The following is a 13303-nucleotide window of genomic DNA, read 5'->3' on the forward strand; positions in this document are numbered from 1 at the left end:
CACACACACACACACACACACACACACACACACACACACACACACACTTCATATAACCAAGCAGCACCCTATGGGACCTTCCCAGGACAGACCGTCCCCCCATGTCCTCTGCATTCCTCTTGTTTGTAGAAAAACTTTAGCCTCCTAGGCTTTCCCTGAGTTCCAAAAAACAAATTTAATCTGAGAAGTGAAAAATGTAGAAACAAAGGAAAAGAGTCAGGCAAGACAAAATAATAGTTTAGCCATTAAACAAAATCAAGGACGTTTGTTTCCTTCTCAAGGGCTATAGATAATATTCTGAGCCATGTCCTTGGGCTGTTTTGGAGATACTGAAACCCCCACCAGGTGGAAGAAGTTAACTTCATGTTGACCACAAGCACGTAGACCCCAGACCAGCTGGAACCAGAAGGTTGATGACCTTGACTCCCAAAATACCACCAGGTTACCTCACCACCAACCAATCAAAATTATGTCCACAAGCTGATCGTACACCTGCAGCCCTTCTCCTCACCGAGCCATTAAAAACGTTTCCCTGAAAGCCATCAGGGAGTTTGGGTCTTTTGAGCACGAGCCGCCCATACTCCTTTCTTGGCCTTGCAATCAACACTACACTTCCCTTCCCCACAACCCAGTGTCAGTAGACTGGGTTTACTGCACGGGCAATCAGACCCAAGTTTGGTTCAGTAACAACATCACCCAAAGAACATCATGCTTTGAGCAATGAATCTTACAGAAAGTCCTATGACCCCAAAGATTAGAAAACAAATATACTAAGGTAATTGAATGCGATTATTTATAGGATGAAGGAAGCTATTCCACGTCAAATAGATCAAAAGTGAGAAATCTTGAGAAAGGAAAATTAATTTTTCAAATAATTAGCCTATATTCCTTCTTTAGGCAAATTAGACACAAGAGCATCTCCTAGTAAAGAGAGTGTCAGCTAGTAAAAACAGAGTTGAAATTAATACCTAGATTTATTTCCCTATAACAACTGCTCTTTTACAAACATTGAGCAATAGTGTTTCCAAGACAGACCATGTACCAACACATATTAGGCTTCTAAGAGGAACTCCTGTGTATGATTAGGTAGAACAACTTGACCCCCATGTCAAGGACTACCTACAGGATGGGGTCACAATCATGAACACAGAAAAGCAAATGCTGACCCTCTACCCCTAAACTCAAGTGAGAGTTTTCACCTCAGGGGAGACTACTTCTTGGAGAAGGCAGGGCAACTCAGCACAATGACGTATTCAGTGCCCACAAATTCTGCCCTCCCCAGCTTACTGAAGTCCAAGTCTATCTTCTTTCTGAAACATAACCATACCCATCCTTCAATCGACACTGGTCCTCTTTGCCAGCTGCCAGCTCAAACCCAGCATCTTCAAGCAATCGGAGCTCATCCCGGCTCCTCTGTGTGCCTTCTGATGAATACATTACAACTTCAAAACGTTTGCCAGACCATTATCACCATGTGACGCATCCTGACGTATATGTGTTTCATATGTTCAAAATGCATTCCCTTTCTAAAGCCAGCTTTCAGGGAACCCTTCCTCAGTCATGAACCAAATAAGAGATTTTGTTTGCATCTTCTTTCATCAGATGGAAGGAGAAATTGATAGGAAGAGCTGAGGAAGGGGTGAGGATAAAGACTTACATAGAGGTGCTTCTTCCCCTCCACATGTCTTTGCTTTGAAGTTTACAGCAGGTGGAAGTCTTTCACGTCCATAAAAACCGATATGGAAAATCAGAAACACGCTGGGCTATTAACACATCACATGTTGGATTTAAATCCAAATAAGAACCTGTTCTTTTCCTTAAATATTGATGGTGCTATGAGCCTGGCCAAGTTTTGCAAGTTACTGCAGCACACAGGCTAGTTTCCAGGCTAAAAACACCCTGGAATGTTCCAGCTACTGATGGCTAATGATCGCCCCAAAGCACACTAATATGTTTGATAAAAGTTCCCAGCGTGGGGGCAGAAAACACTTACCATAAGAATGACGGTGTGAGGGAAAGCAAGTCAGTGACACCAGCTCAGGCTGCCTTCCATGCTGAAGGCTCCAATTAGGGCTGTGAGCTTGCATTCCAGGAGGCGGTGACAGATGGCAAATCTCTCATTGTTAAAACCATCAACTCACCGATCCACCTGCCTGAGCCCTAGCAGGGACGCTGCTGGGAGCCTTCGCTGATTCTCAGAAACCTCGGCACTCACCACTCCAGAAAGGAAGTTCTGAAACTGGGGACTCATTTAGCTCCCCCATTTGTACGTTCTTTTTGTTTTTATCTGTTGTTCCCCATTCTCTCACTTTGTTCTTTCTTTTTTCCTCCATTTCTGCCTTCACCTCAGAGATGATACCGACTTGAATGTTCCCCTACAGTGACACTGGATGGAGTACTTGAGAATGTAGCTACACATGGACCCCTAACTCAAGGCTGCTGAGGATGTGACTTTCCAGCTGCATGGAGACCCGGAAACCCAAGAGCTCAGGTGTCCCAGAGGAGAGACTTCATCTCTTGGTTAGCACAGAAGCACATCATGGTCTTTGGGGTACTTAAAATTATGCCATTTACTGGCATGATGTTATAGGATAGTCTAACAAATGTGCATTTGACAATGTTTATTCATCATGCTAGTACCATACTGCATGTACAGACTGGTATTTCAAAAGAACAGTAGCCAAACTTTCACACGCCTCACCATTTCTTTTCATACGCATTCCATACACATTTTCATTCCACTGGTTTAAGGAAATACAATATTTCTCTCTTCCTAGATTATCACATCCCATTTACTTAGAAATAACATCATGATCATTACTTATGGACATAATAACATTGGTATCCAAAATAAAGGGAATTAATTTGAACACTGGAGAAGTCTTCTACTCCTCCAGTGGCACAGTCCTACAACTTCTCTTGACAATCAATGTCAATGGTGGCTTTGCCTATGGAATAACTGGTACCTCCCAAAAGATATCAATATGTTGGACAAGAGACGCTCAGTATACGTCAACTTTGCCCTTGAAGTCGATTACACAAAGTCAGGGAAAACTGTATGAATGTCAGTAAGTATTACAATAGGCTTTAAATGTTTGAAAGGATATAAAACAACTGAACTTTCAAACTGTTGTACACTAGAATATTACAAAAAATAAACTGTTCAACTTTGGTTCTTTGGGTGTTTGGACACAGCGCATTTCCATGGGTGCCTGAGTTCTCATTTTCCTCCTTAAGATGTATTTTCCTGGGGCTCTGTGGATTTACAGGCATTACCACATAAATCACAGAAGGCATCTAACACAACCCAAAAACCTTCAACAGTCACATTCAGTTATGTTTCTGGGGTTTGACCTTTATCCGATAAGTTTCACAGATGTCAAATGAAACTGCCCAGATGTTCATACAAGCAAAACCAATCTTCCTCACCTCGAAATCTGGCTCTGAATAAACCTGCAAAATCACTAAGAATCTGGAGTTATAGCCCTTATAAGAACCGAACTCCCACTGAGATCAAAGCAACATGCCACCGCACCAAGATTGAGCCCTAAATTACTGCTTTTCAACTCAAATCCTCACAACCAAATGGGAAACAAAAGTCGGGTGAGTGAGTTACAACACCCAAAAGGAGAAGGATGAGCATGCCTGCTCCCAGACAGGGGTGCGTGTCAACAAGAATGCCATTCTTGGATGCAATGCTTAGAAAGGTAACTGAGCAGCGTAAGGTCAAAGGATGCTTATTTTATAAAGTAAATGCATGACTCGCATGCAAATATAAAATGAACAAGTGTCCAAGATTTAACTCATGAAATACTGCAAGAACAAGTAGTATGTTACATGTGATTCAAAGGAGAAATCCAAGAAATATAAATATATTCACACAAAAACAAATGCTAGAATGGATGTACAACTAGATGCAAAATGGTCTATTGATGGGGGAAGCATCAACTGCACTACACTGCACACAACCATTTGCATTTCCGTGGACAAGAATCACCTGCATTATTACCAGCTTTCTACGTTTACAGAGTACCAAAATAGCTCAAAGACGATGAGCAACGCAGATAACCTGCAAGGGTGCAAGAGGGGACATCCAGCCATATTTTGCCCATCTTGAAGCACTCCACAATTTTTACTGGCTCTAATAATTGCGTTTTAACACTGAATTTTCAAAAATTAATTGTGATTTGATGTTTTCTTACTGTTGTTTACCATTCCTTCCTTCATTCATTCAACAAATCCTCTCAAGCTGACCAAAAATGTTCCACACAGGAGGCTAGAAACTGTCCATTTTTTAGTTTGAATACACCAAGATATGTCTTTGTACTGAGAGACAAATGCAACTGTACTGTTTTGTTTTTGACTGATTTTGCACATGTGAATGCAACGGCAAACTCTGGCAAATGGGCAAGTCCAGCCGGGCACTTGTTTGTGTACAGCCAGCAGGCAAAGAATGGTTCTTACATTTTTTAATGGTTGGGAAAGATAATAAAATTTCATGACATGAACATTACATGAAATTCAGATTCCAGTGTCCAAACATAAAGCTTTATTGGAACACAGCCACTGTCCTTTGTTTAGGGACTATCTAGCACAGATTTCAGGCCACAGTGGCCACATGAGTAGTTGCCACAGAGACTTTATGGGCTACAAAGATGGAAATATTTACTATCTGGCCTTTAACAGAAATTGTATATGATGTGGACTTCCCTGGTGGTGCAGTGGTTAAGAATCCGCCTGCCAATGCAGGGAACATGGGTTTGAGCCCTGATCCGGAAGATTCCACATGCCGCGGAGCAACTAAGTCCATGCGCCACAACTATTGAGCCTGCGTGCCTAGAGCCCGTGCTCCACAACAAGAGAAGCCACCACAATGAGAAGCCCGCGCACTACAACGAAGAGTAGTCCCCGCTCGCCGCAACTAGAGAAAGCCCGTGTGTAGCAACAAAGACCGAACGCAGCCAAAAATAGATAAATAAAGAAAGAAAAATAAAGAAATTGTATATGATGAGCATTAGAATTCCTAACATATAATGAGCCTCTGAAAAGGTGCTTGGTGCATACCACATGCTCGATAAATTATATGTTTATTTTCCTTCATATAATAAAGTAAAACTGCTGAGAATAGGAGTGTGTTCTTCAATTCCTTTATAACTCGCAAAATGCACAGACCAGGGTTCTTCAACCTCCCTCGGCGCTACTGAGCTTGGAGCTTCTTCACTGTGAGGGCGTCCTGTAGTTTATCAGCATTCCTGACCTCCACCCACTAGATGCCAGTAGTGACGACCAAAAACGTCTCCCGCCATTGCCAAATGTCCCCTTGGGAGCAGAATCGCTCCAGCTTGAGAACCACTGGCCTCAAACCATGCAGGACAGTAAGTCACTGCTCTACATCACCTAGGAGCTAAATGATGCCAAAGACCCCTGACTTCATAGTAGTGGCTTCATTATAGGAGGAAGATTTTCCTAATTAATAATAAATAACCATGCTAAGTTACATGGATACAAAATGGATTATAACCTTTTTCCTGAAGGTAATACGGTAATGACGTACTTTGGGGGAGGAAGAAAATGTACTGTATGGACTTCATTCATGGATTCATTCACAAATATTTGGTGAGCAACTACTCTGTGCCAAACTCCATTCTAGGCTTGAAAATACCACAATGAACAAAGACAACTCAGTCGATGCCCCTCGGAGCTTACTTTCTGGTGAAGGAGACAGACTCTCAGAGATAAAGGAACAACTGTATAATGTCGTGCGGGTATAATAAGGCCGAGGAAGTGTGTAAATGGGTGGGAGGTGACCTGGGAGGGCAAGGCTGAGAAGGTGGCATTTGTGCTGAGACGTGAATGGGGTGCGGTGAGCTGGGTGACTGCGGAAGGAGCCTTCTGGTGGAGGGAAAAGCAGGCTTGATGGGGGTAAAGCAGAGGAGAAAGTTGGAGAGAGAGCACAGGCAGACAAGACAGGGCCGATGTTTTAGACTGAGTGAGGTAGGAAGATATTAAAAGGTGTAAAGCAGACAGCAGCAAGATTCAGCTGATATGTTTAAAGGGTCTTTCCAGCAGCTACGTGGGTCGAGTAGAAGCTGGGAGACCCAAGAGGATGCTCCTGGATGGGTCCAGGCAAGAGATGATGGCAGATTGGACAAGGCAGGCAGTTAGATGGGAAGAAGAACTCACCTTCTGGAGGGATCCTGAAGGTGATGGGCTTTGCAAACACAACGAGAACTAATTAGAAAGTGTGTACTTTCTATAAAATATTATGTAAACTTTATCTTTTAATATATATTCAGAAAGTTATATCATCAGCATTATTTCTTGATTTGATGAGGTGTTTTTACTCTTCTGTCCGAATATTTGCTCAAAACGTTTTTTCAAGTTGTTGCTTTCTATACAACACAGCCTAGGAGATGGCATTCCAAACTTTAGTTTACCTCTACTGATTTGCTGCGTGATTCCAGGACATTATGCAATACGTATGTGCCTGAATTTCCCCATGGGTAAAATGGAGTTACCACCGCTCACCCTTCACCTCATTAACCTAAAAAGCAAAGGAAAAGCCTACACGATGCTTCATGAATCTCAGAAGAAGTGCAAACTGTAATTATCTGCAAATGTATCCCATGGTGATAATATCCAAAAGACATAAACTTTGATTAACATGTAAGATTCATCCCCAAGTATTCAGACTAAAGACAACCCTTAAATTTATGTTGGCTTTGTAATATATTTCAAAGTTTCCGTTGAAGTTATCTATGACTTACTGATTCATTTCTGCTTTCAGGCAAAAGGAATTGATTTCTTTTCTTGTCAAGTTCAGTCTCTCAGGTCAGCCTTGATCATTCAATTACAAAACATGGTTTAACAATCTGTATTCCCTAGGGCTGCAATGTTCTTTAATTAGGATATTTTAAAAGCAGTTTAAATGAACGTGTCCCATTCAAATTTCAAGTGTAAAAAAAAATTAATTTCTTGATGGCATAAGGAGAAAAGAGGTGCTTGTGAGAAATAATACTGATACAACAAATTATCATTCAAGTAATACCCAACTAACAAAACTGGACAAAAACACTACTTACGAAATTTAGTCAGCCTCATAGCCATACATTCATACACACACACACACACACACATATAAATCCTCTCCTGCAGTGATGACATAAACAAATTACCCAAAACACCAATTGAAGAACAATGAATATAATAGATAACCAGAAAATATCTTATCAGAGCAAATATGTATGATATTATATAAAAAGAGTTAAAGGATCATAAACCAGACATTTCATTTCTGCCCAGGATCCAGAGAGTCAGAACTAAGCAAAGTTTGTTTTCACCAAATAATTTCACATTCACATAAATAATTCTGTTCTGTTTTTAATAACGCTCATGCGGATTAAATGACACAACGCATGCATGAATGTCAGAATGTATCATTATAGTGAAGTTTTAGGTTTAGGAACATTATTCTACAACCGTTTACTTTGAGATAATTTGTTTGAAAGACCTTTCAAACTAATAATGTGCTTCATAAATATGCTGTTTCGTATTATTGCTCAGATGAAATTTTGGTTATAAAATCAAGGAATGCTTCAATTTTCGGTCTAATAGTCGTAACCATGAAAGAAATCTCATCAAACGCTATTACAATCCCAAAGTGCTGCAGTACTGATAGCAAGTTTAAACTTTATTCACTTATATAATCTGAATAAAACCGACTTTGAGACTGGAGCTGAAGCATATACATACATATATACTCTCTCTATAAACATATAAATATATTGAAAGATGGTGATGTTTGGGGACTGCGGTAAGAAATCTATGCTATGAAACATATGAATGGGTATAATGGTAACTTGAGAGCATGTGTGTGCAACAAGAAGTACTCAAAGATAGAAAAGAGACTGCTTCAAGAATCCGATTAGCGAATGAGCAATTCCCACACACAAACACAATAAACGCATACAAAACAACTTAGGTGTAAGGAGAACGCATGAAATCTTCTCGTGTAATCAGAAGATGTTTTCTCCTTAAAAATACTTTTGATTGAAATAATTAGGGAATAAAGAGAGAAATAAGGTAGTACACAGTAATGTCGATATATGTATCCTGATTGCAGTGGTGGCCACACTAACTAAGTCCACACATGTGATAAAATCTCACAGAACTATATACATATGTTGTATACATATGTTGTACCAAGGCGACTTTCTGCTTGTGCTATTGTTCTACACATACGTAAAGGGTAACCACTGGTGGGAAATGAGTGAAGAGTACCTGTGATCTCTCTGTACTAGCTTGGCAACGTCCTGTGACTCTGCAGTTGTTACAAAATGAAACGTTCTTTAAAATACTGATACAGTTGTAGGGAACGTACCTTAGAACACTGCTTGTGATTCTGGCACCAAACCAGGGAACCGTTGTTCTGCAAAAAGAAAAAGAAATATTGACTCATTAAAGAATTTTCTATTTGAAATCTACATACACCTGTGTGTAGTAATATAATTTTAAAATACTTGCATTAATGAAAGACCGATTTTGCCACCCTGATATATGTCCCTCTTCCTAAAACAGGATATCATTTTTTGCCCTTGACTTTATGATACAAATACATATAAAATAATGAAGATTTCAAGGTGTTTCAAAAGGAAAAGTGTCTGAGCCGTCTCTCGGGTGTGCTGAGCAACAGAATACAGACCAACAGGAAAATGACCGCTAGACGGTTCTTCCGTAGTAAGTAGCTGTGGTAAATTTACAAGTTGGCATCCTGGAGGCTTTCAATTTTAACCAATTCAGTAATAAGTGTTTGAGCCTGGACGTCAAATCCCATGGGAAAAACCTCCTCTTTCCCTTTCACTGGGATGTGTGACTCTGGACAAGGGAATTACTATGTCTGTCCCTCAGTCTGTATCTGTCTGTAAAGCATAAGGACAGTATCTCCTGCGTGAGGTCAGTGGGATAACTAAGTGAGACACAATCCACTTCGCACAGCTTGACAGTTACTCAACGTGTACCAAATACTAGGACTAGGATTTATTTGTTTATTAAAATTTATTTTATTGAAGTATAGTTGATTTACAATGTGTTAATTTCTGCTGTCCAGCAAAGTGATTCAGTTATATAAATATATACATTCTTTTTCATATTCTTTTCCATTATGGTTTATCACAGGATATTGAATATAGTTCCCTGTGCTCTACAGTAAGACCTTGTTGTTTATCCATTCCCTATATACAATAGTTTGCATCTCCTAACCCCAACGCCCAATCCTTCCCGTCCCCAACACCCCTCCCCCTTGGCAACGACAAGTGTGTTCTCTATGTCTGTGAGTCTGTTTCTGTCTTGTAGATAAGTTCATTTGTGTCACATTTTAGATTCTACATATAAGTGATATCCTGTGGTATTTGCCTTTGACTTACTTCACTTAGTATGACAATCTCTAGGTCCACCCACGTTGCTGCAAATGGCATTGTTTCCTTCTTTTTTATGGCCGAGTAGTATTCCATTGTATACATGTACCACATCTTCCTTACCCATTCATCTGTTGATGGACACTTAGGTTGCTTCCATGTCTTGGCTATTGTAAACAGTGCTGCTATGAAGCTAGGGGTGCGTGTATCTGTTTGAATATAGCTTTGTAGGACTATGATTTATTCCCTAGTATTTGAATTTCTGCTTGAAACTTGTCATTCCACATGACTAAAATTTTGGTGATGGTTGGACTGTGATATTTACATCAGATTGTTCTAGGCTGGCGTGGTTGTAACAGATAACAGAAACAGTCATCCAAAAATTATGATGCTGTGGCCTCCTGTTCTTTGAAGTTCAAGGTTGGGTATGAGATAAAGTAGTCCATTTCCTATGTATGAATGCCTAAGCTTTTAAGAACATCGGTATGAATAGAATAGTATCACCTTTGTTTGCAGTTAAAAGAACACTGAACCAATAATATACCTTTTGAAAAATACTCTTATTACACGTTTATTGATATATAATTCACAAACACAAAAGTTACTTATATAACTCAGTGGTTTTCAGAAGAAAGGTTGTGTGACCATCACCACTAATTTCTGAACTTTCTCATCACCCCTGACAGAAAGCAGTACCCATTAGCAGTCCTTCCGCCCAGGTCCTGGCCACCACGAACGTACTTTCTTTCTCTATAAATTTACCTACTGTGGACACTTGTTATAAACGGAATCATACAATATGTAGTCTTCTGTGTCCGACTTCTTTCATTTCATCATGTTTTACATTGTGTTAAATGATATACTATTTTTGCTTCATCCACATTGTCATATAGGTCAATACTTCATTCTTCTTCGTTGTCACGTTCCATTGTATGGGTATTTGCTCTTCCATTCACAGTAATGTATCTTAATAATACAGGATTCCCAAAACCACTGGGTAGATCTCAACTGTTTAGGATTAGAAATTTTCCTCTCCTATCTAAAACTCACTCAGCTGTAGGTCTCAGTCCCACAGTAAGGCTTTAGCTATGAAATCTCTGCACCATACGGCCCTAACTTTCCCCTTTACAGTCTTAACTCCCCCAAATTGCTGAATCTCTGCAATTTTAGATAATGCGGTATGAACCTACTCATCCCCTTATTAAGGTCCACACATCTTCAGGGGGCCCTCATCTCTCTCTACATATCAATGTTCATCAGTCCGACAAACAAGGGCTGAAGCTGGAGCAGTATATGAACAGCCTGGGCTGAGGTTAAGTATGATCTTTGGCAGGGCTGACATCAGAGAAATAATTAGATTGGGCAGAGGCCAAAGCTGGACCAACAGTGGACATGGTTTAATTACTGGAAATGACGTGTTAGTAAAAAGGGTGCAAGAAAGAGGGCATTATGGGCAAATTGGTGTTTCAGAAAAGGAGCCCTTGGCCTGGTGACAAACTCAAAGTTCACAGTGGGGGTTAGGCAGACTGAGCTGTCGATCATAAACAGGGTGACAACTGCAACAAAAAGCAGGGGCCAAACGTTGAGGAGTATATTTTCACAGGAAAGCTGACAACAGGGTCCAGGGCGGCTTTGGGGAACGTCACCCTCATTGTCTTTTCCCGGAAGGCTCTTTGGTCCATGCGGGGTTGGGTCCCGCTGGGACTTCCGAGGACCACGTCTGTCAGAGAACATTCTGGCCCCAACCTGAGTGCTCTGCGCTCAGAGCCCAGAGATGGGAACCAGTGGAGTTCCTTCTAAAGAGACTCAGGGCTGAAGTGAATGGACGCCAATCTAAGAGACTAGGTCAGGGCCAGATCCTGACAACCGCCTGCACCAGGTCTGAGGACCTTCTGCCTCCTCGTGTCAGGTCAGAGGGTCCGGCCCCTTGCTCTGGGAACCTTGACCTCGGACCAGCTTCCACCTCCTTCCCCTCCAGGTCTGCCTTTTCCTGGACAGATGGGCAGGACCTCTGGATGCCTGCCTCTGCTGCATGTGCCGCACTGCTCTTGAGAGATGTATCACACCCTCTCCTGCTGTAGCATCTGTTTTCTTTGATCTAAGCCTTAGCTCCTCAACTAGAGTGTGTGGTCCAGCAGACCGGCCTTCCTGTTTGCTCTCTGCTTCAAAGTTTCACAGTAGCAACTGGACCAGCTCCTGATTCTCACAGAGGTGGCTTCCATCAAAGGCCATGCAAAGGTGACTGGGCCTGCAAAAGCAGGCGTGGCAACTGCTGCTTGCCCCCCATTAGTGGCTGACAAAATGTTACCCGTGGGGTAATATGCCACTGACCTGATTATTACCTATAAATATTACCATGATGACATGACTGGCCACATCTATATAGCAGGCACTCGCTCTCGTGTTGGACATATTCAGCCCCCCATAACCATCCCGTATACGACACAAGTTTCATTTACCCATTTTCTACTTAAGAAACTGGGAGTCAAAGACGGCAACTAAAATACGGACATCCTGAAGCCAGTGGTTAAACTCAACCGTGAGTACCCCAGTGAGGAAAGCTGAGTGAGACACAGGGTGAGATTTACAGTGGGCTGTGAAGGAATCTCCAGGTTTATAATCTCGGAAGGAGAGCAGAATTGGTCCAGACAGTCCTGAACGCCGTAAGCTCAGGGAACAACAGATCGGATGGATGGGCTGGAACAGACAATAGGAGAGGAGGTTGGCTGAGTAGGTAGAAAGCAGATTACAGTGGATTTTGACTTATTGGAAATAAAATATTTTATTTAGTAAATGTCAGGGGGTTTAAAAAAGAAAATAGAGGATTCGATCTGTGAGACGCTCTGTTCATGGCACACCTTGGTTAGAATCCTTTTGCTCCCTTTGTAGATGAAATGGTCCAACCTCAACAATAAAAGAATCTGGCAAAGACTGTCTTCAGCCGCCCAGCAAATGCAAACTCTGCGCCCCCTCCCATGCTGAAACACAGTGTTCCCTGTCCTATTGGCTCGAATACCCCAATAGCCACAAAGCCCATCTGTTGTCTACATTTTATTGGGAGTTAATATCAATGCATCTCCTCAACCACAGCATTTTCATTTTAAGCACAATTTCCCATTAATCATCAAATGAAAAGCTGTCATTAGAAAGAAATATTCGGGGCAACAGCGAGCAGGCATGAAAGATTATTGTGATTATAATCATTTCTTTTTTCATTACTGAAGATAGTATGTCACAGTTTGCTTGGGAAGATTAAAAAGGTAATCCATGCAAAGTATTTAGCAAAATATTTGGCACTGAGTTAGATATAAAAAAAAATTTTTTTTAAAGGCCATTGTGATTATTGACGTTACTTCCTTTGTTTGCCATTATGTTTGTTCTGAGGAGTGCAGGAGAAATCCTGGACTTCCAGTCTCCCAGCTCCTGTGTGTAACTCTCATCCTAGGCTAACCGGTTCCATCTTATTAGTGAGGCTTGGGGGGTGCGAGGGGGGCGGGGGGAATTATCATGGATTTTTCCCTGGGTGGTAGCAATTTTCCCATGTTTGCCAATGTGATGAGACGGCAATTGCTCTAACTGCCTTTAATTGGCCATTTGTATTTCCTTTACGGTGAACTGTCTATGCGTTTTACCATTTCTATTTTGGATGGTTTACCCTTTTCTTAGCAACTGCAGCAGCTATTAGTACCAATTAGACTTAATAATAACTTGTCTGTAATAGGTGTTGTAAAATGTTTCCAGCGCATCACTTGTCTTTTGAATTTATTCATGGAGTTTTCTCTCTGCAGAAATTTTCTACACACACACACATTTCCACCCTATTTCCTTTTTGGGTTTTGGGTTTCCTATTGTTCTTAAAACAATCCCCCCCCCCCATGTCAAGGTATTGC

The 13303-nt window shown here is 41.2% G+C and overlaps 1 protein-coding gene across 1 annotated transcript in view; it reads right to left on the reverse strand.

The window, feature by feature from the left end:
• Nucleotides 1–13303, reverse strand: part of ANOS1 (anosmin 1) — a 191677-nt gene that overhangs the window by 146183 nt on the left and 32191 nt on the right. The window contains exon 2 of the mRNA XM_027095459.1: nucleotides 8381–8428. Coding sequence (XP_026951260.1) covers nucleotides 8381–8428 — 48 coding nt within the window. The remainder of the gene's footprint in view (nucleotides 1–8380; nucleotides 8429–13303) is intronic.

This window comes from Aethalodelphis obliquidens, unplaced genomic scaffold (assembly GCF_003676395.1).
Source record: "Aethalodelphis obliquidens isolate GAN/ISIS:26980383/991018 unplaced genomic scaffold, ASM367639v1 scaffold91, whole genome shotgun sequence".
Lineage (NCBI taxonomy): Eukaryota > Metazoa > Chordata > Mammalia > Artiodactyla > Delphinidae > Aethalodelphis > Aethalodelphis obliquidens.